Raw genomic sequence first — 27,472 nt, forward strand, 5'->3', positions numbered from 1 at the left:
TCTTAGTGTATTTCTAACTTCATTTCAAAAACAATCAATCTTTCAGAAATAGCTTGAAATAGAGGAACATGTTTTTGCTACAAGTTTTGTTTTACTGTAAACTGCTTAAAGATTAGTTACTCTGGAAACAAACCTAGCAGAATGATTTCTTCAACAAAACGATTATTCTAAGGTGGTGGCAGGTGTGCTGCTCACCCGAAAAATGACCAAGATCAGATGCAGCATATGCAATTAGGGGATAGCAACTGGATAGATACTTGAAACAAATAAAAAGACTTAGGATTTTTGCATAACCTTTTAAATGAAAAAATGTTGCTGAATAGTGAAAATCAAATGATATATGGAAATAGACTAGAAATTAATCTAATAAATAACTCTGGCTCAATAGCCCAATAAGGAATTAGATGGAAAACCTTTATCAACAACTCTGGGAATAAACACCTAATAAACAAGAACAACAAAGCTTCTATAAAAGGGTTTTGATGCTGAAGATGGAATATTTCAAGAGAGTTATGAAAGTATGAATTGGGAATAGCAGAGGATTATAAGGAAAGGTGATGTACAAACAATAGCAGGTAATTGTGAAAGCTCCCAGCAAATAAATACATTTCCTCCCTGATTCATAGAAAGAACTTCACACTATATTGGGTACTTGGTGTTAAGGCGAACCTTCAAAGGACAATAAGTTCTATTAAGTTAAACCTGGAGAAAAAGGTATAAAATATGAGAATTGGAAAGAACTCAGGTGCAGTTCAGCAGTGGAGGGGAACTGTTGAAAATGGAATGACAACCTTGTTCTAACACACATGACTAATTCATGGAGATGCAAAGATTGGAGGCATTGTGTAAAGAGGAAGAAAAAAAGAAGAGTCTTTTGAGCATGTCAGACATTCTTCACAATAACTTCAAGTGATCATATGTTCTCCCAAAGTTACAAAAGGCAATGTATGATCCTTCTCCCTTTTCTTTCTTTATTTGACATTCATAACAGCAGTGAGAGTGATCATTCAGCCCATCAGGTACAGTATTCATAAGGTTTGTGAAGGTTTGTAGCTCAGGTTGAGTTTAGGGTGTAGCTTTGCTCGCTGAGCTGTAGGTTTGATATCCAGCCCTTTCATTACCTGGCTAGGTAACATCATCAGTGGCGACCTCCAAGTGAAGAGAAGCTGTTGTCTCCTGCTTTCTATTTATATGTTTGTCCTGGATGGGGTTCCTGGGGTTTGTGGTGATGTCATTCCCTGTTCGTTTTCTGAGGGGTTGATAGATGGTATCTAGATCTGTGTGTTTATTTATGGCGTTGTGGTTGGGGTGCCAGGCCTCTAGGAATTCTCTGGCATGTCTTTGCTTAGCCTGTCCCAATATAGATGTGTTATCCCAGTCGAAATGGTGTGTTTCTTTCCTCCGTGTGTAGGGCTACGAGAGAGAGATGGTCGAGTCTTTTTTGTGGCTAGCTGGTGTTCGTGTATCCTGGTGGCTAACTTTCTTCCTGTTTGTCCTACATAGTGTTTGTGGCAGTCCTTGCATGGAATTTTGTAAATGACATTGGTCATCTACAAAATTCCATGCAAGGACTGCCACAAACACTATGTAGGACAAACAGGAAGAAAGTTAGCCACCAGGATACACGAACACCAGCTAGCCACAAAAAGACACGACCATCTCTCCCTCGTAGCCCTACACACGGATGAAAAATCCACCAATTCGACTGGGACAACACATCTATCCTAGGACAGGCTAAGCACAGGCATGCCAGAGAATTCCTAGAGGCCTGGCACCCCAACCACAACGCCATAAATAAACACACAGATCTAGATACCATCTATCAACCCCTCAGAAAACAAACAGGGAATGACATCACCACAAACCCCAGGAACCCCATCCAGGACAAACATATAAATAGAAAGCAGGAGACAACAGCTTCGCTTCACTTGGAGGTCGCCACTGATGATGTTACCTAGCCAGGTAATGAAAGGGCTGGATATCAAACCTACAGCTCAGCGAGCAAAGCTACACCCTAAACAGTATTCATAAATTTACACAAAGGGGAAAGAGAAGACTTCAATAGCTAAGCTACCTGAGGAGGTTTATGTGTAGGATAAAGCAGAAAAGAAAGGTATATGACAGAGGTCAGCTTGATAAGAACAAACAAAAGGTTGAATGTAAAAATTACAGAGAAAAAAAGGGAAATAATAGGGCAAAGAGACAGTAGGAGAATAACTTTGCAGCTAACCATTAAATGTAAAGTATGCTAAACTTCCACAGGTATTTAAATAGTAATTTCTATCAGAGAAGAAGTGGAGAAAATAGTGTCAACATGAAGATCTACTGGTGTAGACAGAAGGGATGACTTAAGTCCTACATGAATAGCTAGAGTCAGCAAGACGATTATCAGAATATTGGACAAGATAAACTGTATCAAAAAGAAATAGTAGGAAGGTTGATGGTACTTGAAATGGTTATGTTGTTTGGACCAAATATGATGTACTATTAAGTTGCTGAGAGAGGCACCAGCATAAATTGGGAAAGGTCTTGTCACTATTTTCAAAATCTCTTCAGATTCAGGACTATTGGCACAGGACTGTACGCATTGTAAATGTTACATCCATAATTCAAAATAGGAGAAGAAAGGATAAAAATTTGGCAGTTACACACTAGACAATTCAACATCAGTGATAGGAAGGTTTTTTAGAAACAATAATTACAGACACTGATCTGGACTAAATACAACAAGAGCCAGCATGGATTGAACAGCAAATTGTGCTCAACTAACTGGTTCAATTAACAGATCAGCACATCAAATATAGCAGTCTCTGACCTACAATAGCATCCCAACTCAGCTGAAGACTTGCACTCTCAGAGTAAACACAGCACTTGTCATACTGAACCACTAAAGTATAGCTTCAACACCAACATCTACCAAACAAAGATTAAAATTATGCAAGTACATCTTGTCCACAAACAAGCAGGACAAGTCTGATTCAGAAATTGACAGTGCATCAGACTATTCTTAAATCATTAGAAAAGTGATGGAAATGTCACTGACAATGCTGTCGGCTGGCACTTGGTCACCAACAACCTGCTTCCTATTGTGCAGTCTGGTTTCCAGATCTCATTGAAGTTTTGGAGCAAATAAGGGAAAAAGTAAAGACTGGATTCCACAGGTGAGGGAAGAGTGTGTCTTCCCTTGGCATCAGAAGAGCTCTGTAAAGTCAAAGTCACAGGGAGTCAGTGAATTAGAGGGACCAACTTTCCACCAGCTCAACTCATAACTAGCATAAAAGGACAAAGATTCTGGTTGCTGCAACTGCATCATTTTAAGACCTAGAACTCTGCTACAAGAGTGAAATCAGGACAGTGAGTTGGTACAAGAATCTTCAGCTGTTGCATTAATTACATTCTTTCTGAAATGAACTCTTCACAGATAACTACATATTGTTCATTCATTTCCTTGCCAACTCATTATGTACCAAATTAATCTGGGCTAGCATGCTGCAAGATCTCAATAACATGCATTAGCAGCACAGGAACATAGGAAATAGGAGCAGGAGTAGACAATTAGCTCTCAAGTTCACTCCGCATTCAAATAGATCATGGTTGATCCTCTATCTCAATAGTGCTTTGTGACACAATTCACATATCCCTTCATAACTTAAATAATGAAAAATGTATCAATCTTCAAATTAAACACACAATGACTGGGCCTCTACAGTCTTCCCAGGCACAGAATTCAAAAAATTCACCAGCTCTGAGGATTCACCCTCAGAGTGAAAATATTCTTATCCTAGTCCGAAATGACCTACCCTTATTCAGAGATTGTGTCATCTGGTTCTGGATTCTAAGCCAGGGGAAAAATCTTGCCCACATTTACCCTGTCAAGCCCTATAAGAATTTTGTACAAATAAAATTAGTGTCTTTCAATAGAGTGATTAACACTTCCTTTTGACATTTAATGGCCTTACCATCACAGAATAATTCAGGAACAATATCCTGAAGACCAACAACTATCAGAAATTTAACTGGACCAGCCATATTTTTGACAATGATTCGTTCCTCACTCTCTAAAGCTTGTTGACTATCAACTGGACACTACAGGAGTGTAATGCAATAATCTGCACTTTGCTTGGCGAGTCCAGTTTTACTAGTACTCAAAAAGCTCAACAACATACAAGACAAAGCAACCTTCCTCCAACATCTTCAAACATTCACACTCTCCACTACCAGCACCCAACACTGTAGTGTGCATTATCTACACGGTGCATTCTCGCAATTTCCCAAAAGTGTTTTTGGCAGCATAAGTCAAATTTGCAATCTCTACTTCCCAGAGGGTCAGAGATAAACAGAAACACCTACCACCTGTAAGCTCAGCTAAGTCACATATCATCATGACTTGGAAATCTATTGTAGTTCCTTCATCATCATGCAGAAAAAAATCCTAGAACGCCTAATGTAAGAAGGTTCCTTTTTATTTTTAATTTTAAAAACGGTGGACTAAAATGAGCAAGACCTGTTTTAAAAACTAGTGGGTTACAGATTTGTAAAGTAAGCAGCCAGATATCCACAACGAGCACCATGTAGACAACTGTTACGCCAAGTACTAATGGAATTTTGAGTTGCCAATGTTTTGGAGCCAAATGAGTTACTGATAAAGCTTTGGTTGGCAACAAAAATCTAATAGTCTATTATTTCATGACCAGTTACCGATTACTGAGACCTTTTTTTCCTGTCAACAACCATATGATTTGTTCTTCAGTAATTGAGCTGCTTGGAATTGGGAACAAGTAAGAGAATGAAGTGGGAGATGGCACAGGGCAGAGTGACACTTGGCACACAGACACACAAGATGGCCGTTGAACCATAAGTTGGCTACTTGACACTAGATGGCAGCTGGACCAGAATAAGGAGAGAGACAGCAGAACACAGATACTGCCACCAGAATGCTAGTAAAATGCAATCACAACCTAGTTGATTAGCTTAAGGCGGGTGGAGGAGAGAATACATATTAGTAACGTATACTGTCTGCCGAAGTATCTGGGTCCTTTGATAGAAATGCTAACTGTTTGATACAGACTCGATTCAAAGTGGTAATAACCAGGGCTGCAGTAATCGTCCTTCTCAGGAAGAGCGATTAGTGCCCATTACTACAGCAATGGACTTCCGCGCAGACATTGAAACTGACAATGACTGTGCTGAAATTAACAAAGACTGCACTGGAACTGACAATGACTGCATCGAAACTATCAATGATTTTGCAATGTTAACAACAAATAAACTGTGTTACAGAGACAATAACCTCATCACTGACCTATAATATCACAAAATGTACATGTGCTCCGGGTTGAGAGAAGAATCGCAGCTGACCACTGTGCTGTTGGTGTCCTTCTCTCCTCAGGAGCTCCAGTATTTCCTTGTACAATAAACTTGTTGTTGAACCAGACTCTGATTCCAAGGCTGGTGATTTTCCCAACACCAAGAGAAAGAGATATTAGGTTCTTCCGCAGCTCAAGAGTGGTCTCTCTATTCTCTGCAGTCAAAACTGACCGTAAAACTGGTGAAATCTAGTTTATCTTTACTGCACCGAGCTGTTCTAAGGTGTGATTTTTAACTGGCAAACTTTAAGGAGAGGTTGGACAAACAGATTGTTTTTGCTAGAGCATCAGATGCTGAGGGGCAACCTGATAAAAGTATATAAAATTATGAACGACATTGATAGGGTGGATATTCGGAGTCTTGTTTCCCAGGATGGAAATGTCACATATTATGGTGCGTAGGTTTAAAAAGGTGAGAGGGGGAAAAATTAAGGGAGATATGCAAAGCAAGCTTTTTTTAAATTAAAAAAGGGTGGTAGGTGTCTGGAACACACTGCCATGTTAGCAAAGCTTAACAGGCATTTAGACAGACACATGAAGGGATATGGCTTAGAGAGATATGGATCATGTGCAGGCAGATGGAATTAGCTTAGAATGGCTTCATGATTGGCACAAACGTGGTGGGCTAAGGGCCTGTTCCTGGACTGCATTATTCTATAACAAGTCAGTGAACTGACCACCTTGAGTCACTTACCAATCAATGGAAGCTTCTGGAGAAACTAAAGTACCAAGATGACCAGCAGAATCATAAAGAGGATCTCAACACCAAAACTTGATAACAAAGACTGCTGAACTCTCTTTCCCCTTTTCCCCCCTCTGATCATAATGTATTTTACCTTGTTTGTTTGGCTGTGTGCATGTAAGGGGGAATTTAAGGGAATTAGTGTTTTATTAATCATGTTACATGCCAATGGTTTATCACAGTATACCTGTAACAAGAATCTAATTATTTGTAATAAATAGTAATTATTTTTCATTACAGAAACTCAGTCAATACTTTCTAACGACTTGGGTGTAAAAATTAGGTAAGTTGGAGAATTTTGCATATTTTTAAAAATCTTTTACTTTTTGAAGAGTACAGGAATAAAGAGTTTGATTTTGAACATGCTTCCCCAGTGAGTCCTAACAACTAGCTAACAGCACCATGGGTGTACGGTCATCACATAGACTGCAGTGTTGCATGAAGTGGCAACTCACCACCACATTCTCAAGGGTAACTAAGGATGGGCAATACATTTTGATTTTGGCTACAACACCAACATTGCATGACTGAAGAAAACAAGGTATTTTTAATTGGATATCAGGGGATAAGTGAGGGCTGAATGATTATTGATGCAGATACAGATCTGCAAAACAAGTTATCTACTATTAAACTTTTTTTTTTAACAAAACTGAAAGTCACGGCATAAATGTCATAGAATCTGAATGGCCACAAAATTCATTAGGATTAATTAATTGGCACAAAACGTTGCAGTAAATAACATTTAAGCCCAGACTAGGATAATCAATGGTGTTCTGCAAGATTGAGTAGTAGGACAACTACCATTTTTGAGATATATTAGTTATTTGAATGTATAGGTACATAGCACAACTTTAAAATCCACAGATGACAAAAAAAGTTCAAATTTAGTAAATAGTGAGAAAGTAGTAATAGACTTTAAGACAACAAACAGCCTGGAGGAATGGTCAGAGACATGGCAGATGGAATATAATGAAGAATATGAAGAGATACATTTTGATACAGAATTGAAACAGGCAATACCAAACTAAAATGGCACAATACTAAAGGGTGCAAGAAGAGAGATTAGATTAGATTAGATTACTTACAGTGTGGAAACAGGCCCTTCGGCCCAACAGGTCCACACCGCCCCGCCGAAGCGCAACCCACCCATACCCCTACATTTACCCCTTACCTAACACTACGGGCAATTTAGCATGGCCAGTTCACCTAACCTGCACATCTTTGGACTGTGGGAGGAAACCGGAGCACCCGGAGGAAACCCACGCAGACACAGGGAGAACGTGCAAACTCCACACAGTCAGTCGCCTGAGGCGGGAAATGAACCCGGGTCTCTGGCGCTGTGAGGCAGCAGTGCTAACCACTGTGCCACCGTGCCGCCCATCTGGGAGTGTTTGTCCACAAATCTTTGAAGATGTTATAGGATGGACATCATTAAGCTGGAGCGAGCTCAGAATATATTTACCAGGATGTTGCTGAGTATGGAAGGTTTGACTTTTTTTTTAAACTGGAATGTAAGAATGGAGAGGTGACCTTATAAAAATTTATTAAAATAATGAGGGGTATAGATTAGAGTTAATAGTAGTTGTATTTTCCCAAGGATGGGGGCTTCAAGAACAGGGTGCACATTTTAAAGTGAGAGAGAGATTTAAAAAAATACAAGAGGGGCAAATTTTTTTATACAGAGTTGGTTCCTGTGTGGAATGAACTTCCTGAGGAAGTAGTGGATGTGGGTATGAATAAAACATTTAAAAGACATTTGGATAAGTACATGAATAGGTAAAGTTTGGAGGGATATGGGCCAGGAGCAGGCAGGTGGGACTAGTTTAATTTAGGATTATGTTCGGCATGGACTGGATGGATTGAAGGGTCTATTTACTTGCTGTATGACTCTATGGGTCTCTGACAGACCATATTAACCAAGCAGACACAAAGCAAATGGGGAGTTTTATGAATAAAGGCAGAGGACTGCAAAACCTACAAATCCTAAAACTCTAGCTGATTTTAAATGTAACATTGATGGCCAAATTTGAAAAAAAGTTTAAGAAGTATGTAAAAACTTCGGAGAGGGTGCAGGAGGATCGATGAGAATGGTTTCAGGGATGAGGGCTAACGGTTATACAATGGACAGTCATAAATGGTGTTGTTCTTCTTGGAGTAAATAAATGTCAAGAGAAGAAAACCAAAGAACTACAGATGCTGGAAATATGAAACAAAAACAGAAGCTGATAGAAAAGGTCTGCCAGCATTTGTGGTCAAGAGAAGATTTGATAGAAGCATTTAAAATCATGATTTTATATTTAGAATAAAATAAAGAGAAAATTATTTCAACGGACAAAAGGTCAGTAATCAGAAGGCAGAAACTTTGGATATTGGCAAAAGAACCAGAAGGTTTTTTTTTAATGTACACACACAAGTGGTTAGGATTTGGAGCGCACTGTCTGATGGTGTGATGGTAGCAGGTTCAATACTAGCATGCAAAATGAAATTGGATCAGGACTTGGAGAAAAAAAAATGCAGGGTTATGGGGAAAGAGCCAGGGAAATGGATTAACTGTTTGCTCGCTGAAAGAACTAGGGCAGCAAAAGTGGAATGAATAAGTTTCAGTGCCGCAGTATTATATAATAATTCTCCAAGATTATTGTTTAATCGAGTCTCCTGCATAAAGGTGGATTAATAAAGAAAATCCCAGAGCTATAATCCCTGTTACCTTTTTAAGTTATTTAATAGAATTCAGGATGTAATTAAGATGCTTTATGCACTTGTTAAACTCTCTTCTAGCTCTAGTGCAAGGTATTTGCTGCGCACTTTTATGACAAAGAAAAGTGCATTATGTTTGACATTTTACAACAAAAAATGTCTCCTAACATCCATGTCTTCAACCAACACTATAAAAGGGGTAGATTATCTTGTTACTATCAGAGCGCTGTGTGGAACATTACTGTCCCAAAGTTGGCTACCAGATTTCCCTACATTACAGCGGCTACACAACAAAGGGTACTTAACCAAGTAGAAAAGATTTTCAGACATCCTGAATTTGTGAAAAGTGCTATGAGTGCAAATTCACTATTTTCCTTACTCATATATTGTTTTGTTTTAATTGTTACCTTCTCCTCATTCAGATGAATTCCGCTGATCTCAAAGTCAAACATAAACAACTCTGCCACTCTCCTGTAAAATGAAAAATCAAATAGTCTTGTTGTAGCTCAATTAAGTAACAATGCTTTTTAAAAAAAGGTTAATTTTACAGCATCATTTTTCAATTGGATAAAATTAATCATGTCAACTTGAGTTCAAGAAATTACTTTCACTAATGTATCAGAACTGTCATGACAAAGTATCAGTTTTAGTGTCTCAGATCAGAATATCCAGTTACTACAATTACTAGAAAACTGGGCTCTTTTCTAATAGACTATGTAGAAACTTAATGGAATAAATTTTATAAAATTAACTTCAAATGGACAATTTGGCCAGATGCTGCATTAGTAACGTGGCTCCAGACTAGTAATTAATTTCATGCGATGACAGGAGAAAGACAGAGAAGGGTAAGGGACTGGGGGAGGTGAGAAAGAGTGACAAGGATGTGGGGGGGGGGGGGGGGGGGAATGCAAGAAAGAAAGAGGGCAAGCGTGAGAGGGGAGAGAGAGAAAAAGAGGGACAAGGGAGAGGGGAGAAGGGAAAAAGAGATGTATTTACATCTTTCATTAAATGAGGAATATTCAAGGTATAGTCTCACCAATTCCTTGTATGACTGAAGCATAACATCTTTTCATTTTCCTCTCATGACAAAGGATAGTATCCCTCAAGCCTCCTGATCACATGCCACACTTACATACTAACCATTTGTAATTCATGTACCAGAACGCCTAAATCCCTCTGCACATGATAATTCTGCAATCGTTCTCCATTTTAATGATACTATGCTTTATCATTCTTGCTGTCAAAGTGAACAACTTCATATTTAACCAGTAGTCCAACTGCCAGATGTTTGCTCACTTACCAAGTCTATCTGTATCTGTCTGAAACTTCCCTGTCTTTTTCATATTATATTTTCCTATCTGTCTTGTAAAGTATGAATGACTCTGAATGGATGTGTACCTACTAAAATAACTCAAGGAAGTACCTAGAGTCCAGCACAAACCTTTCAATACACTTTGAATTTCAGCTCGATAACTTCATTTAGTTATAAAATGTGTGATTTTCTCAGATTATGGGTAAAAGGGAATGGGGAACAGAATTTAAAAATACCTTGTATCTGGATCCAGCAAATCCATGGCTTCTTTATCATTCAGTAAGGTTTTCAAACTATTACAAAGTTCAATATTAGTGTTCAATCTAAAAAAGGAAAAGTAGCACATTATGAATGTTGAATTATATGATGTACTATATCAAAAATGCAGAAAACAAGTCACAAAATACATTCAATATTAGCACCACTCAATAGGCAAACTTTGAACAGTGCCTGCTTTAGTAAGCAGTGACTGGTTATATTTTAGGCTGTTTGCTGCATGAGTTGAATGTACTTTTGGTGCAGATATTCAGACACTATTGTTTAAATCGGTGTGTGACTTGATTCTCTTCCTCTAGGGTCAATGTCTCTGTTCTCTGTTGAAAGTGCCAATACACTATGAACAAATAGCTTTAGTGGCAGACTCAATGTGATACTAGACCACAAAACATAGGAGCAGAAATTAGGCCATTCTGCTCTGCCATTCAATCATGGCTGATAAGTTTCTCAGTCGAGAGTGTGGTGCTGGAAAAGCACAGCACATCAAGCAGCATCTGAGGAGCAGGAGAATCAATGTTTCGGGCATGTTTCCGTTCATTCCTGATGAAGGGTCCATGTCTGAAACATCGATTCGCCTGCTCCTTGGATGCTGCCTGACCTGCTGTGCTTTTCCAGCGCTACACTCTCAACTCTGATCTCCAGCATCTGCAGTCCTCACTTTCTCCTCCATGATAAGTTTCTCAACCCCATTCTCCCACTATCCCCCCGTAATCCTTCATTGGCATTCCCCTGATATTCAAGAAACTATCTATCTCAATCTTAAATATACTCAATGACCTGTCTCCACAGCCTTCTGTGGCAGTGAATTCCATACATTCACCACTTTCTGGCTGAAGACAATTCTCCTTATCTCCATTCTAAACGGTCTTCCCCTCACTCTAAGGCTATGCCCTCAGGTCCTAGGTCTCTCCTACCAATGGAGACATCTTCCCAGCATCTACTCTGTCCAGGCCATTCAGTAGGTACTGTACACCTTCAGTGAGAAATTGATCATACTGTCGGAATCTGAAGAGCCTCCAATCAAAATGTGATAGTCACATTAGTGGATCAACACGTATTTCACAAGTAACATCTTCTCTACTTCCGTTGCTCCAAGAATATGAAGCTTGCCAGTTGGTTTAGATACAGCCTGCTGCTGCAGCTCAGAAGTCTCCAAGCGCTGTCCTCCATTAACAAATTGCTTCCTTTTCATTTTGACTCCTTCCAGAGGAGTCATATATAGTGAATTCAAATCTGTCTGCCTAATTTTTTACACTCATTGTTGGTGCTGGAATAGGATTTAAATAATTCCTAAATTTATACTGCAAAATGACACAAAGCAGAAAATGCACATTAGTGCCATCAACACGTGGAACAATTTAAGAGTACAGGGCTGTCAACACTTATAAATAACTACATCCCATTCTCCCAATTCCTCCACACCTGCTCAGATGAGGAAACATTCCATTCGCAAGCATCCCAGGTGTCCACCTATTTTGAACAATGCGCTTTTCCTCCCTCTGTCATCCATACAGCCCTCCACCATATCATCTCCATTCCCTGTTCCACGGCTCTAAAACCCCTCTCACCCAAGGCAATAAGGACAGAGTCCCCCTTGTCTTCACCTACCACCCCACCAGTCTACGCATCCAACGCATCATCCTCAAACAATTCCGCCAAGTCCAAATAGATCCCACCACCAAGAACATCTTCCTCTTCCCACCCCTCTCAGCCTTCCGCAAGGACTGTTCCCTCCAACAGTCCTTGGTTCACTCCACCTCCGCCACCAAACCCCCAGGTACCTTCCCCTGCAACCAGAAGAGATATAAAACCTGGTGGTACACCACCCGTCTTCACGTCTATCCTGGAACAGTCCTTCCAGGTTAGAAGGAGGTTTACAGCATCAGGTGCTCCCGATGTAGTCTTCTCTACATCAGGGAGACCAAATGTAAACTTAGGGAATGGCTCACCGAGCATCTCAGCCGGGTCCGCAGGGGCCAACCAGACGTCTCAGTCACTGGCCATTTCAATTCCCGTTCCCACTCCCTTTCTGACATGACCATCCTTGGCCTCCTCCATTGCAAACATATCACAGCGCCTAATAGAGGAACACCTTATCTTGCGCCTGGTCACCTATAGCCCGGAGGACTCAACATTGAGTTCTCCAATTTCAAATAACCTCCCTCCTCATCCCCTGACTCCCTTCCCAGCCCCTTCCCTGCCCAGCCACCAACCAGACTCATTCCTCCCACTGACCAACCAGGTTGTACCCTCTACCTGTCTTCACCTATCCCCACTTTACCACCCTGCCCCAGTCTCCCCCTTTAACTGCAGCTCCCCCACACCCACCCCCAGTGCTGAAGCATTATACCCTAAATGTTGACTTCTGCACCTCCTGATGCTCCCTGGCTTGCTGTGTTCTTCCAGCCTCCTGCCTGAACACTTATAAATAAGGCAAGGATGACATTTTATCCGCTGCAAGAGTACTTGCAAAAAGCAAGCAACTATCAAGTTATCTAGCTGAGTAGGGCTGGTACAAGAGAATCTGTCCCAATACACATAAGTATCTTGTGCCCAAATCTAAAATTAATATTTACTACATTTGTACATTTTAAGCATTTTTAAAATGCGTACATTGCAAACATAAGAAAAGGAGACATATAAGTGTTTCAAATACGAGCTGAAAATGTGTTGCTGGAAAAGCGCAGCAGGTCAGGCAGCATTCTAGGAACAGAAGAATCGACGTTTCGGGCATAAGCCCTTCTTCAGGAATGCATTCCTGAAGAAAGGCTTATGCCCGAAACGTCGATTCTCCTGTTCCTTGGATGCTGCCTGACCTGCTGCGCTTTTCCAGCAACACATTTTCAGCTCTGATCTCCAGCATCTGCAGCCCTCACTTTCTCCTCAAAGTGTTTCAAATACACTGGTGTAGATTTCCGACTGCAGTCTATGGCAAACGATGAAGTAATTACATAATCATGAGAATATTTCATGTTATGATTAAATAATAGTTACTTTGCTCCCCAGCATCTCTCAAAATATGCTGCTTTCTTATTGACCATATGCATCAGTCACACTATTATTAATTTCTAATGGTTAAAATAAGCAATACGAAAAATTTCATGATTTGGAGGTGCCAATGTTGGACTGGGGTGTACAAAGTTAAAAATCACAACACCAGGTTATAGTCCAACAGGTTTATTTGGCAGCTCTAGCTTTCAGAGCGCTGCTCCTTCATGGTTGTGGAGTGTAAGATCATAAGACACAAAATTTACAGTAAAAGTTTATAGTGTGATGCAACTGAAACAATATATTGAAAAACACCTGGTTTGTTTGTTAAGTCTGTTATCTTTTAGAATGACCATGTTGGCTTCAGTTCTTTCATAAGAAAATCCAGATCTGTTTTTAAAGTTACATTCTCAAGTGAACTTTAACAATAGGTGTTATGTCCGCATAGATAATGCATTGAAGGTGTGAGGTTAAAGTCTGTCTGTCTGTGCCCCAATGTTCAGACTGATTCTATTTCTAAAAAAAGAAATTTACAGAATCTTACATGGATTCATGCAGTTTATGAGCAAAATAAAAATGTAATTCTGCAAGTATGCGTGCGGTGGGGGGGGGGGGGGGGTTTACTTGAGAATGAACTTTTTAAAAGGTTTTGTGATTTACATTTGAAATAACCGAAACCAACACGGTCATTCCAAAAAGGTGAGATACTTAACAAACAATCCAGATCTTTTTCCATATATTGTTTCAGTTGCATCACACTGTAAACCTTTGCTATAAATTCTGTGTCTTACGATCGTATACTCCACAACCACCTGATAAAGGAGCAAGGCTCCAAAAGCTAGTGTTGCCAAATAAACCTGTTGGACTATAACCTGGTGTTGTGTGATTTTTAACTTTGAAAAATTCCACAATACCATAATTAAATTTGTCAATGGACTGGCTCTTGTGCCTTTATACCTTCATTGATGCTTGTAACACTTGTATGTGTCAGACTTTCCCAAATCATTTGAACTTGGCATTGTTGATTACAACTATAACTGAATTGTACAATTCATTGCAAAAGATGACAGCAATAAACATTTTGCTGTCTAGTTCCTTTGCTATTGCATTGATCCCTACATTTAAATAACACAAAAATAATATGAAGCGCAACAGACATATGCAAGTATTGGAACTAAAGCAATTAGTAAAGATGGCCAAGACAGCAAAGATTTCCCAATTAGGGCATGACAAGGTGCAAGTGGTGGTGGGGAGCAGTGAGAGGAGAACAGACAAGCAAGCTCAAGAGCCACAAAAGTACTCCAAAGGAAACATAAACATATTTACAAAAGCCATTGATGCAACTATCCCACCAATACTTTGCCTCACTCACCCTCCTGCTTCAACCCCAATAACCTCATCAAACCACAGGGGGCCTATGATTTTCAGCATCTTTATTAGTGCTCCATGCTTCTGGTTCTTGGAATGGAAGTAAAATCTTTCATTTATACAGTGCCATTTATGTTTTTTCAAATGCCCCAAAGGATTTCACATCCAAATGAAATTAACCACTTATCTCCTAGAAAAATGTAGTTGCTAAGCTGTATGTTGCACGATTGCACAAATAATTATGATCTAATGATTTTTGGATGTTTAAATTTCTACGAATTTCTACACAGGATTCAAGACCAACGGATCCGCTTGAGCTTAATCTCATCCATTAATGCAAAAGCTTATTTCTGTGGCAATTAATTCCATGTGAAAATTGAGAACATTTAAGCATCTTGCTCTGTAAGGCATGCAAACCCCATTTCAATGCAGGTGGGTTAAACATTCCTAACTTGTCAATTTTACCTGGTATTTAAGACCAATAAGATTGAACTCTACCATTATCTCAGAGCCCAAACATCTGAGAATAAAATGTGAAAGGATGTTTAGAAATTGATTATTAATCTCTCAAGGTCAATGTAAAGATTTCTGTATGTCTAGTATAGAGTAAACATTCAAATCAGACTTTTCCATAGCACAGATCAAGTCAGTTAAAGCCCAGAAGATTCCAATGTCCATCGCTGGAAATGCACATTGAGTCTACAAGTTAGGACAAGTTGCATTTTTTTCTGAGCACTCCATAATTGTTGAATAACCCAATATCACCCTCTCATAAGAACTGCTATTTGACTGAAGGGCCAAAATTAGATTCAAATCTACACCTCAAGTATATGTCAGCTTTTGTGGTTGAATTCAGGAAGAGTGGACTAATGGCTTTGCTTCTCCTTTGATTTTCAGCAATTATACACTGCAAATTCTGAAAACATACTTTTCCACCGCTGTGCCAATGGTCATACAGGTGTTCTCCGCTGCTTCCCGAAATGAAGGGTCTGGATGTGCTACCTTAACAAAATCTGCCTAGTATGAAAGATACAGCGATGAGTGGCAAGATTAGGTTATTTTTCTATTAATCATAAACAGTTATTTACCTAGAAATATGTCATTTTTTTCACAGTCCAATGTTGAAAAAAAATCAGACCTAACATTTTGAAGCTTCGATCAATTTTCAAATTTAAATTGCTATTACATACAGGTGCAGCAGTAAGAATGATATTACCATACAACATTATCACAATGGGCTGCCAATTCGTGAACGTCCACAGAAACCACGTTTATACAGACCATGGTAAGAGAGTACAATTTCTAAAAATAACAAGCCACAAAACTCAATGAAATGTCAGCACTTTCAAAGGAATGGAATCTACCAATATGCGGCACAATGAAATTCTAATCATAGTTTTGAATTTGTGTGAAAATAACATACAGAAGAAAATTAAGTTATCACAAGAAGTTAAAGCATCTGAAAACACACCAAAAGTTTTAACTGGGCAATGAAATTTTGTAAAAATATATAAAATTCCAAACAGTAAAAGTGAAAGAAGATTAAACAAGATTTTATTTATTGCTTAGACAGCAAAATTCCTGGCAAGAACTTGATTCCAGAGGTTCAAAATTAAATGCAATACAATTCACAACTGCCAGTAATGTCAAGTTTATTTGATTGGAGTAAGTGGTCACTGATACAAAGCATTTAAAGAAATATGGAATATAAAGGAAAATACATCAAGTAATCCCCATACTGTACAAACCAGGAAATCATCATCATCATCTGCAAGATTCATTTTTCAAGATTCTAAAGACTCTGGAATTCCTATGAATTGGAGGGTAGCTAACATAACCCCACTATTAAAATAGGGAATTATAGGCTGGTTAGCCTGACATTAGTAATGGGGAAAATGATAGAATCCTAACATTCACTGCTAATAGCAGTGCACTTTGAAGATAGTGACAGGATTGGACAGAGTCAGCATGGATTTACAAAAGCTAAGTCATGCTTGAGAAATCTATTGGACTTTTGAAGATTTAACTAGCAGAGTTGATCAGGGTACCATTGGATGTGGTTTATTTGGACACTCAGAAGGCGTTTAATACAGTCTGTTCTTCTATAACATGATGGCTGCGTGCTTGTGCAACCCCACGTTATAGAAAAATCAGGCATTAGAAATAGCACTTAAAGTGTTGGCACTGTCATTGCATTACAGCCAACACATGTTTTAAAAGTTTGTGCTGTAGAAACAGCGTCCTCAATTCATCAATCACTTTACAGTGAATTCACGTTATGAAATGCACGTTATAACAGGACAACTTGTAAGTTTCTACGTAAGAGATCAGTGCATTGTGGGTAGTGTACTGACATGGATAGAGAACTGGATGGCAGACAGGAAACAAAGAGTAAGAACAAATTGGTCATTTTCTGAATGTCAGCCAGTGACCAGTGCTTGGGTACCACAGGGATCAGTGCTTGGACCTCAGATAGCCACAATCTATATTAGATGATTTAGATGAAGGAACTAAATGCAGTATCTAAGTTTGCAGACATTACAAAGCTATATGGGAGGATGAAATATGAGGAGGACGCAGAGATTCTTCAGTGTGATTTCTAAGTTGACTAAGTGGAAAAATGTATGCCAGAAGTAGTATAATGTGGATAAGCGTAACACTTTCCACTTTTTAGCAATGGCATTAGATTGTGAAAGGAGGTGGTGCAACAAGACCTTTGTGCCTTGTATATCATTCGAAAAGGAAAGCAAAGCTAATTTAGCTCTACAATTAGTGGCTGTCAATGTTGAAAAACATATTAAAATATATGTACATATCAATAATAAAATGTTATCACTACTTACCAAATCAGCAACTCTACAAAGACAGTCTGAAAGTCTGTCAAAGATTTGAACAACCTGAGGACCAGGTGGTGTTCTGCATGCTTGTTCCACTAATTGCTCCATTTCGTTCAATGCATTTTCTTGAGCCACCTGAAATCCTACTGGGGAGTTTAGCTCATGTACACCAAAAAGACCCTTAAGGATAAAGTAAGAAACTTCAGTTCATAGAAAGCATTTATAGAATTTCTTTTTAATGACCACAAGACATCTGAAGGGACTTTACAACAAATAAAAGTGTTTTTGAAGTGTTGCCATAGTTATAGTACAGGAAATGCAGCAGTCAATTTGCACACAGCATGTCCCAAAAACCGCAATGTGTTAATGATCAGATAATTTATTTTTGTAATGATAACTAAAAGGCAAATATTGAGCAGTACAATGACCTGTGGTAGCACTAACATTAATGCTTTAGTATGCCAAAATCTTCCAGTCTTTCAAGATTTAGGGGAGATGCCAGAGATTTTAAAAAGTGACAAATGTGGCAATCTTACTCAAAAATTATGCAAGAGTAGTTCCAGAAACTTCAAGTGAACCAGTTTAACATCAATACAGTATAAGGTTTTAGCAACAATAATCAGAGACAAGTTAAAAGATACTTGGAGAGATCTGTGTTCGAAGAACCAGCATTAATCTCTAAAAAGATGGATAATGCTTGACTAATCCTTTGGAAATTCTGATGAAGTAACAGAGAAGACCAATGAAGGGAATATAACAGATGTTGTTTCTGTGAATTTTCAGGAAAGTTTTAGCAAAATATCATTTAAAAAATGGTTAACAAAATTGAGATCCATAGAAGAGAAGAGTCGGTATTTGAAGGTTAAACAGATGACTCAAGGGTAGAGAATAACAAATATTGGCAAATGGTCATTTTTCAGACTGGAGAATGGTGAATACTGACCAAAATGTCAGTGCTAGAGCCATTGCTTCTTTAGAACATGTGTGATTGGGAAAATGTTAGAGTATATTATAAAGGTTGTAATAGCAAGGCATTTAGAAACACAAAATATAATCAATCAAAGTCTGCACACCATCATGAAGGGAAAATTATGCCCGACAAATTTATTACAGTTCTTTGAGGATCTAACAAGTTGGGTTGGTAAATGGGAACCAGTAGATTTAATACAGTTGGGTTTCCAAAAATTTCAATATGCTATTGCATATAAGGCTACATAATAAGCACCCAAGTTATTGGGAGTAATATATTAGGATGGAAAGAGGATTGGCTAACTAATAGAAGGCAACGAGTTGGATAAAGGGGGCATTTTCAGGATGGCAACGCATAGAGTACCACAAGGATCAGTGCTGGAACTACAAATATTTACAATGTGTTATTGACTTGGATGACAGAAACAAATGTACTGTTGCCAACTTTGCAGATGTCAAAAAAAAGGTGAGAAGATAAGTAGTAAGAACAACATAAGGAGTCTACAGAGGAATACAGGCAGGTTAAATGGGTGGGCAAAAATGTGGCAAATAGAATATAATGTGAAGTTATGCATTTTGGCAGAAAGAATAGACGAGCTGAGGGATAGTTGATGACCTAGTGATTTTAACACTACACTATTAATCTAAAGACCCAGGTAATGTTCTCGAGAACTGCTTCAAATGTCACCATGACAAATTTGAATTCAATAAAACAAATCTGTAATTAAACATCAAAGGATGACTGTAAAATCATTGTCCCATGTCAGAAAAATCCACCTGATTCACTACTGTCCTTTAAAGGAAAGAAACTGCCATTCTTACCTGGTCTGGCCGACATGTGACTCCAGATATACAGTAATATAATGGACTTTCAAATGCCCTTTGAAATGGCCTAGCAAGTCTGACAATCACTAGAAAATTAAAAAAGTGAAACCCAACGCAGCATCTTGTATCAATTTAAGAACTGGAAAGGACAACTGCAAGAAAAAAGCTCTGTTGATCCTAGAACTCTCTCCATACCAACATCTGGGGGCTACTGCCAAAACTGGGAGAGCTAGCTCACAGACTAATCAAGCAAAAGCCTGACATAGTTGAGTAAGTGTATAAGGTATGAGCAGGTAGGGAAAGGATTAAGTTTTGGATTGTGGAACAAAGGCTCAGCTAGCATGACTTTTACCAAGTAAGAACTTGCAGTAAACAATAAGGTGCTGGAGGCAAGAGTAGTGGGTTAATGAGGTGAACAGCATTCATTATATAAAGCCAGTTAACAAGGTTAAGAACATTCTTTGTATAATATCAGATGGCTTAATCTTTAATGTTGATGCGCGCTGAATGTTACGGTCACCCAATCTATATTGATTGGATGCTACTCGCTGTAAGTAACTATATAATTCCCTAAGAATCTGCTGTTCCAGAGAAGACCAAGAACTCATGCCTCTGTGCACATGGGCAATCGTTCTCTCTCCCTCCAGGATCCAGAATAAAGGTGAAGGAGGTGAAGCCATACTGTATCTCTGAGTGTTTCCTTCAACTGATACGGGGATAGGGAAACGGGACGACAATATGGCGAACCAGGTAGGACTCCAAATGAATAGTAGCAAACGTCCAGAACACCAGTATCTCGAGACATATGGGATCACAAGGAAAGATTTTGAAACTTGGATCCTCTCGATATTCCTGTGTATCGGAAATGATCCACTCGTTCAATCGCTTTATACTCTACGGAAGTCTCAAATGGTAATTAGTACAGTTGAGAGACACAGTTTCAAAAGTGCACTGACAAACAGGGCTTTGGGTCCCCTGGGTTTTAACTGGGATTAGAGTCTCTGTCAGAAGTAACCCCTTTCTCATTTTAAGGTCCTCTGGTGTCAAAATTTGAGGCTCTGCGAGTCTTTCTTCTGGGGGAAGAGTGTGGCTTGGACTGCAGCGCCATGTGCTCTGCTGAGAGGTTGTTTTCGTGGATGTGCTTTCGTCGTGAGGAAACGGCTGGTCTTTCTTTTCTTCGCAGCCTAATCCGGTGGTATGGTGGCATGGTGGCATTCCTCGGTCCGGTTTCCACCGAGGCGAGGACGCTTCAGGAATTTTTTTTGTGTGCGCGCGCCAGGCACTATGGGTTTCGTGGAGCTTTGGGAATCTTGGAAATCTTGTTTTTTTTTTCCTGTGCCATGGTGGTTGCTTTGGAGTCTGTGGATGGGATTTATTTTTGTCTGACTCTGGTGCAGATCTTTTGGGGCCACCTCCTCCGTGTTTTTGGCTCCTAATTTTCCATTTCATGGATCATCACCGGGTGAACTGAGAGGGATCTCAAATGTGCACGTTTTTCCTCCATATTAAAATTAGAAGATTTCTAACCAGAGGATCTTCAAACAAAAAAAAAACGAAAAACGCTGAAACTAAGCTTGTACTAATAAGAAGTCAGAAAAAGAAGTTTCGATATAAATTGTGCCATGCTGTGAGTGTTTGATGATTAAAAATGTTGGTTTGCTAAAATACTGGTTCAGAAAGTAACTGTTTTGCCTTGTTTGAATTAGGATCACAACTTTTGTGTTTTGTGGGCAATTTAAAAGGTCAGATTTTGTTTTTACAATGAAATTGTAAACTCTATGTCTTTTTTAAAATTATCAAACTTGTAACCTTAAAACAAATCGAGTGCCTTGAGCCCCTGATTTGTTTGAAATTCTACAATGCATGTTTAAAAAAGAATAGTTGGGTCAGTGGTCATGCTTTAGCCAAATGAGAGTATTGTATTAAAATATCTTTGCTGCTATGCTTTTAATGCAGAGGTTCATAAAAAGCAGAGTATTTTGAGTTTGAAGTTTTATTAAGATTTGAGAGAATATTAGAACTTGAGGCTGAGCTGTTTCACAGTTCTGTTAATTATTGTTAAGACTTCATTGGCCCCCTTCATATTGCAGATTCAAAGAATGTTGTTCTTTACCAAAGTTGCCACTGTAATTCTGACTGTCTTATTTGGGAAGTTTCATTTGGAGAATATATTTTAATGTATTCTGCATTTGTTTACCACGAATATTTGAGATTTAAATCTGAACTGAAACTGCCTCTTCGATTGCTAAAGCACAGGAAATATTTTGCTGTTTTCTTGCTGTTCTAGATTTTGCAATACTTTTCCTGACAGCTTTCACATTAGCCAAAGTATTAATTTGTTAAAGGAAAATAATTTTTGAGTAACCTGAATGGGGTCCCCGGACAGTTTGATTTTAGGACCTTTGATGTTTGCATATAATTGACTGAATTGTTTAGGCAGTACAATTTGGAAGTTTATGGATTGTATAAAATTTGATAATGTCATAAATAGTGAACAGAGTAACAGACTTCAACATGACTGAGAATGTTGAAATAGGCAGACACAATTTAGTGTCATTTACTGTGTGACTGTCTTCATACTGATATCCACCTTGGCAAGGAAGGAATGAGAGAGAAAATGCAGAGATACTTTAGCAGCTAACATAGTCTCTAGAGTTTCTCCATTCACAGGTAAAGCACATCTTCAGACCACCATGCACCCCTCCACAACCTGATCCAATGGATCCAATTATCTCCCCAGTCATGAGCATGAAAATGGAAGAAGCGAACAACAGTGAAGAGGAGGTCGGTACTCTTGTTGTCAGCAGCTTTCCTGTGGATATTAAACCTCATGAGCTTTACCTTCTCTTTCAATCATTTAAGGGATATGAAGGTTCACTGATCAAGCAAACATCATAATAGCAGTTGGCTTTGTTACATTTAACAGCAGAGCCGGAGCAGGTGCAGTAAAGAATGCTGCGTTCACCTAGCCTGCAGCTGCAGCAGCTACACTGAATACTCAGATGTGCTGGTGTCCCCCTCTGAAGCATCTCTGGAAGGATAGAAGATTCGTCAGTTTTGTGAAGCATAACTGCCCTGATCCAAGAATTCAGATTTCTCTGTGGAGTGGTGTGCAAGGACAGACTGAAGTTTGTTTTCAGGTTAGACTTTACTGGAGATTTTGGAGAACTGGCTCATTTCCACTCAACTTACAGGTGATGGAGTGGTCACTAAGGACTGTGGATTTAAGAACTTTACTGGTGAATATTTTCCACATGGGAGGATTCTTCGAATTCTATTTTTATTATAATCATTGTATGCTGTATGCCAATAACTTGCTTAAATACTGGATGTCAGTGTCTTATGAAAGCTGGTAGTGCCACCTAGGTGGTTATCTTGAAATGATAAAAGGATGGAATGTGAAAGTGTATAAAGTATGAGCAGGTAGGGAAAGAGTTAAGTTTATGTAACAAACGTTCAGCTAGCATGACTTTGACCAGATAAAAACTTGCAGTTAACAAAGGTAGTGGGTTAACGAGGTAAAAAGCATTCATTATATAAAGCCAGTTAACAAGGTTAAGAACATCCATTGTATATTACCAGATGGTTTAATCCTCATTGTTGATGCTCGTTGATTGTAACAGTCACCTGATCAATATAGACATTGCCTTATTTGGATGCTATAAGTGACTATATAGCTCCTTAAGAATCTGCTGTTTGAGAGAAGACTGAGAACTCATGTCTCTGTGCGCATGGGCGATTGTTCTCTCTCCCTCCAGGGCCCGGAATAAACATGAAGGAGATAGAGCCATACTGTGTGAATGAGTGTTTGCTTCGACTGATACGGGGATAGAGAAACGGGCCAACATTATCTATAAAGGTACGATTCTGTATGACTATGTCCCAGACACCACCATCAACAGCCCTAGACAGGTCTAGTCCCACTGGCAGACAGGCCCAGGAGAAGTGACAGCACAATTATGAGGAAGTTACCATGGGAGCTCTCAACATTGACTTCAGACACCGTGAAGTCTCAGGGTACCAGGTCAAATACATGCAAGGAATCCACCTGCTGGTTTTCGATACCATCCTCTTCAACTTCCTCCTCCATGTTGAACAACACTTGGAGGAAGCACTGAGGGTGGCAAGGACACAAAATGTACTTTGAATGGGGGATTTTAATGTCTACTACCAACCATTGTTCAGCAGCAGCATTACTGAATGGACCAGTGGAGTTCTGAAAAACAATGCTATGAGATTGGAACTGTAGCTGGTGGTGAGGAAAGCAACAACAGTGGAAAACACACTGGACCTCATCCTCACCAATTTTATAGGTACCGCATGTACATTTGTCCATGACTGCGCAAACGTTATAGAGACAAAGTCCTCTTCACATTGAGAAACCTTAGATTGTATTGTAGCCACGATCACAGTGCTAAATGAGAGAGATTTCAGATACAACTAGCAACTGAAAACTGGGCATCGATAGATTACTTTGGGCCACCAGAAGCAGAATTCTGTTCCAATACAATCTGCAACCTCATTACCATCAAGTCAGGGAATCAACATTCCCTCCGTTATAAAACCAGAAGTTGGGGTGGTTGCTGACGATTACACACAATGTTCCACACCATTCATGACTGCTCATATGATTATGCGGTCATGTCCAAGTGCAGCAGGCCGTGTAAAATGTCCAGATTTGGGGCTGAAAAGTAGCAAACTATATTCACACTACTCAAATGCCAGGCAATGACCATCTCCAACAAGAGAATCTAACTACAGCCCCTCTGTTACCATCACTGAACCCACCACTATCAACATCCTAGCAATTACCATTTTAATCTATCTATTCAGTGTTTGGTCAATCTGGGAAAGCGTGAGGTTATGCACTTTGGTAGGGAAAAAGAGACAGACTATTTTCTGTATGGGGAAAGGCTTCAGAAGTCTGAAGCATACAGGGATTTAGGAGTCCTACTTCAGGATTCGCTTAAGGTTAACATAAACATTCAGTTAGCAGTTAGAAAGTCAAATGCAATGCTAACATTCATTTTAAGAGAGTTAGAATACAAAAACAGACATGTACTGTTGAGGCTGTATAAAACACTGGTCAGACCGCATTTGGAATAGTCAGAATAGTGTTAGGCTCCATATCCAAGAAAGGATGTGCTGGCATTGGAGGAGGTCCAGAGGAGATTTACAAGAATGATCCGGGGGTGAAGGGCTTGTGATTCGAGGTGCAGTTAAGGATTTTAAAACTTAATGTTCAGAAACTTGAGGGCGGATGTCATTGAAACTAACAGAATACTGAAAGGCCTGGATACGTTGGACATGAAGATGTTTCCATTAGTAGGAGAGACTAGGACCCAGAGTGAAGAGATGGCCCTACAGAATTGAGATGAGGAGGAATTTCCAGGCAGAGAGGGGTTAATCTGTGGAAATCATTGCCACAGAGGGCTGTGGAGACAAAGTCACTGAGTGTACTTAAGACAGAAATAGATAGGTTCTTGATAGGCAAAGGGATCAAGGGTTACAGGGAGAAGGCAGATGAATGGGGTTGAGAAACATATCAGCCATGATCAAATGACAGAGCTGAATCGATAAGCCCAATGGCCTAATTCTGCTCCTACATCTTATGATCTTATATGCAGGCAAAATTCAGAGAAGTGTCAAAATGATAGGGTGTAAATAGTAGAAAATTTTAATTTCCCCGTTATCAACAGGAATGGACTAGGTCTGAATGGTTTAGAGAGGTTGGGAGAACCTTCTAGAAAGTGTAGAAAGTCCAACAAGAGGGGAGGTGGTACTGGACCTAATGTTTGGGGGAAAAAAAAACAGGCAAGACATAGATGTGGCAGTGGGAGAGCATTTGTCAATAAACCTTTCTGAATTGTGGTCATTAAGTTAATTATGGAAAAGGACTGGAAATAGAAGTTCTGAAATGGGAGAAGAATGATTTTAATAAAATATGATAGGATCTGTCCAAGTGCACTGGAAGTAGCTGCTTGCAGGAAACTCCACATCACAGCAGTGGGAGTCATTCAAAAGAGTAACAGTGACAGTGCAGGGCCAACATGGTCCAGTAAACATTAAAGGGTACAGAGACCCCTGAATGTCAACAGATGTGCAGAATTAGATAAGAAAAAAAATGGTAGATACCAAATGGTCAAAACCCTTTATGGGCAGCACGGTGGCACAGTGGTTAGCACTGCTGCCTCACAGCGCCAGAGACCCAGGTTCAATTCCCGCCTCAGGCGACTGACTGTGTGGAGTTTGCACATTCCCCCATTGTCTGCGTGGGTTTCCTGCGGGTGCTCCGGTTTCCTCCCACAGTCCAAAGATGTGCAGGTTAGGTGAATTGGCCATGCTAAACTGCCCGTAGTGTTAGCTGGAGGGAATGGGTCTGAGTGGGTTGCACTTTGGCGGGTCGGTGTGGACTTGTTGGGCCGAAGGGCCTGTTTCCACGCTGTAAATAATCTAATCAAAACAGCACTACAGAAATATAATAATGCAGGGAGTTGCTTGAAAAAAATGAATTAGGCAAGTGAAGAGGGGGCATGAAAAACACATTGGAATTACCTTACTGTTACCCACCAAAGACATTTTATGAAGTACATTAGGGCAAGAGAATAACCAGGAAAAGAGCAGGGACCATTGAGAATCAAAGTAGTAATGTGTTTTTTTTTAAATTCACTCATGGAACATGGTAGAGATTGGCTGGCCAGCATTTATTGCCTGTCCCTAGTTGCCCTTGACCATTGCAGTCCATGTGCAGCAGTTTAAGGAAACAGCTCACGACCACCTTCTCAAGGGGGATGGTTGATAAATGCTGGCAAGCCAGTGATACCCACATTTCACGACTGAATTTAAAAAAATATATTATGTGGAGCTGAGAAGCATAACTGAGATTCTAAATGAGTACAGTATTTTGCATCTGTATTCATTGAAGATTGATTGAGTTTTTTGAAGACGTAATGAAGAGGGCACAGTGGTGGAGGTGATCTATATGGACTTTAGTAAGGCCATTTGACAAGGTTCCTCATAGGAGCCTGGTTAGCAAGGTTAGATCTCATGGAATACAGGAAGAACGAGCCATTTGGATACAGAACTGGCTCAAAGGTAGAAGACAGAGGGTGGTGGTGGAGGAAAAAAGCAAATTATTGCGGATGCTGAAATCTGAAACCAAAAGAGAAAATGCTGGAAAATCTCAGCAGGTCTGGCAGCATCTGTGAGGAGAGAAAAGAGCTGATGTTGAGTCTAACTGACCCTTTGTCAAAGAATAAAAAAGGGAGAAATAGGGAGGTATTTATACTAGGCTGAGAGAAGGTGAGTCATGGTTCCAGAAGCAAAGGTAGCAATAAAGAGGTGATAATGACAGTGCAGAAAGAGATTATAGGGAGATTAGGAGCTGTGAATGACCAAGGCTGAAGTGAGTGCTTTGTGACAAAATATGTGGGGGATTTGGGAGGGAGGGGGTGGCAGGTGAAGCAAAGGCAAAATGGAAAACAGGGGAGAAGGGTAGCAAAGGAGGAAGAGGAGAGGAAAAGGGTGATGAGAGAGTAGGGAGCGAGAGAAAGAGAGACAATCAAGAAATAAGAGGTACAGAAGTGAAAAAAATATCAAAAAAGATAAATAAAATAAATGAAATAAAATTATGGAGCAGAATGAAAACAGAGGGGTCGAGGTGGGATAATCATCTGAAGTTGTTGAATTCAATGTTGAGCTTAAAAATGTGTTGCTGGAAAAGCGCAGCAGGTCAGACAGCATCAAAGGAACAGGAGAATCGACGTTTCGGGCATAAGCCCTTCTTCAGAATTCAATTGAGACCGGCAGGCTGTAACGTGCCTAGTCGGAAGATGTCTAGAAATGTATGTCTAGAAATCAAGGAAAGCAATTATGGTACATTTGAACAAATTAGCATTGAGAGGGAGGAGTTATTAAAAGTTTCAGCAGCCCAAAAATGGATAAAACCCCAGACCCAGAAGAGGTGTATCCAAGGCTGCTGTGGGAGACAAAGTTAAAAATCACACGACACCAGGTAATAGTCCAACAAGTTTAATTGGAAGCACAGACAATGGATGAGACTACAGGGGCTATATCATTACTTTTCAAATCC

At 39.6% G+C, this 27,472-nt stretch overlaps 1 protein-coding gene across 1 annotated transcript in view; it reads right to left on the reverse strand.

The window, feature by feature from the left end:
- LOC122550751 (mitochondrial intermediate peptidase-like) overlaps positions 1 to 27,472 on the reverse strand; it is a 156,970-nt gene that overhangs the window by 126,079 nt on the left and 3,419 nt on the right. The window contains exons 2-5 of the mRNA XM_043691957.2: positions 17,593 to 17,766; positions 15,678 to 15,766; positions 10,354 to 10,440; positions 9,213 to 9,276 (exon numbers count right to left, since the gene is read on the reverse strand). Of these exons, the coding sequence (XP_043547892.2) occupies positions 9,213 to 9,276; positions 10,354 to 10,440; positions 15,678 to 15,766; positions 17,593 to 17,766 (414 nt within the window). The remainder of the gene's footprint in view (positions 1 to 9,212; positions 9,277 to 10,353; positions 10,441 to 15,677; positions 15,767 to 17,592; positions 17,767 to 27,472) is intronic.

Source organism: Chiloscyllium plagiosum, unplaced genomic scaffold (genome assembly GCF_037043375.1).
Source record: "Chiloscyllium plagiosum isolate Xiang-an unplaced genomic scaffold, Cpla_swu_hap1 HiC_scaffold_6, whole genome shotgun sequence".
Classification (NCBI taxonomy): Eukaryota; Metazoa; Chordata; class Chondrichthyes; order Orectolobiformes; family Hemiscylliidae; genus Chiloscyllium; species Chiloscyllium plagiosum.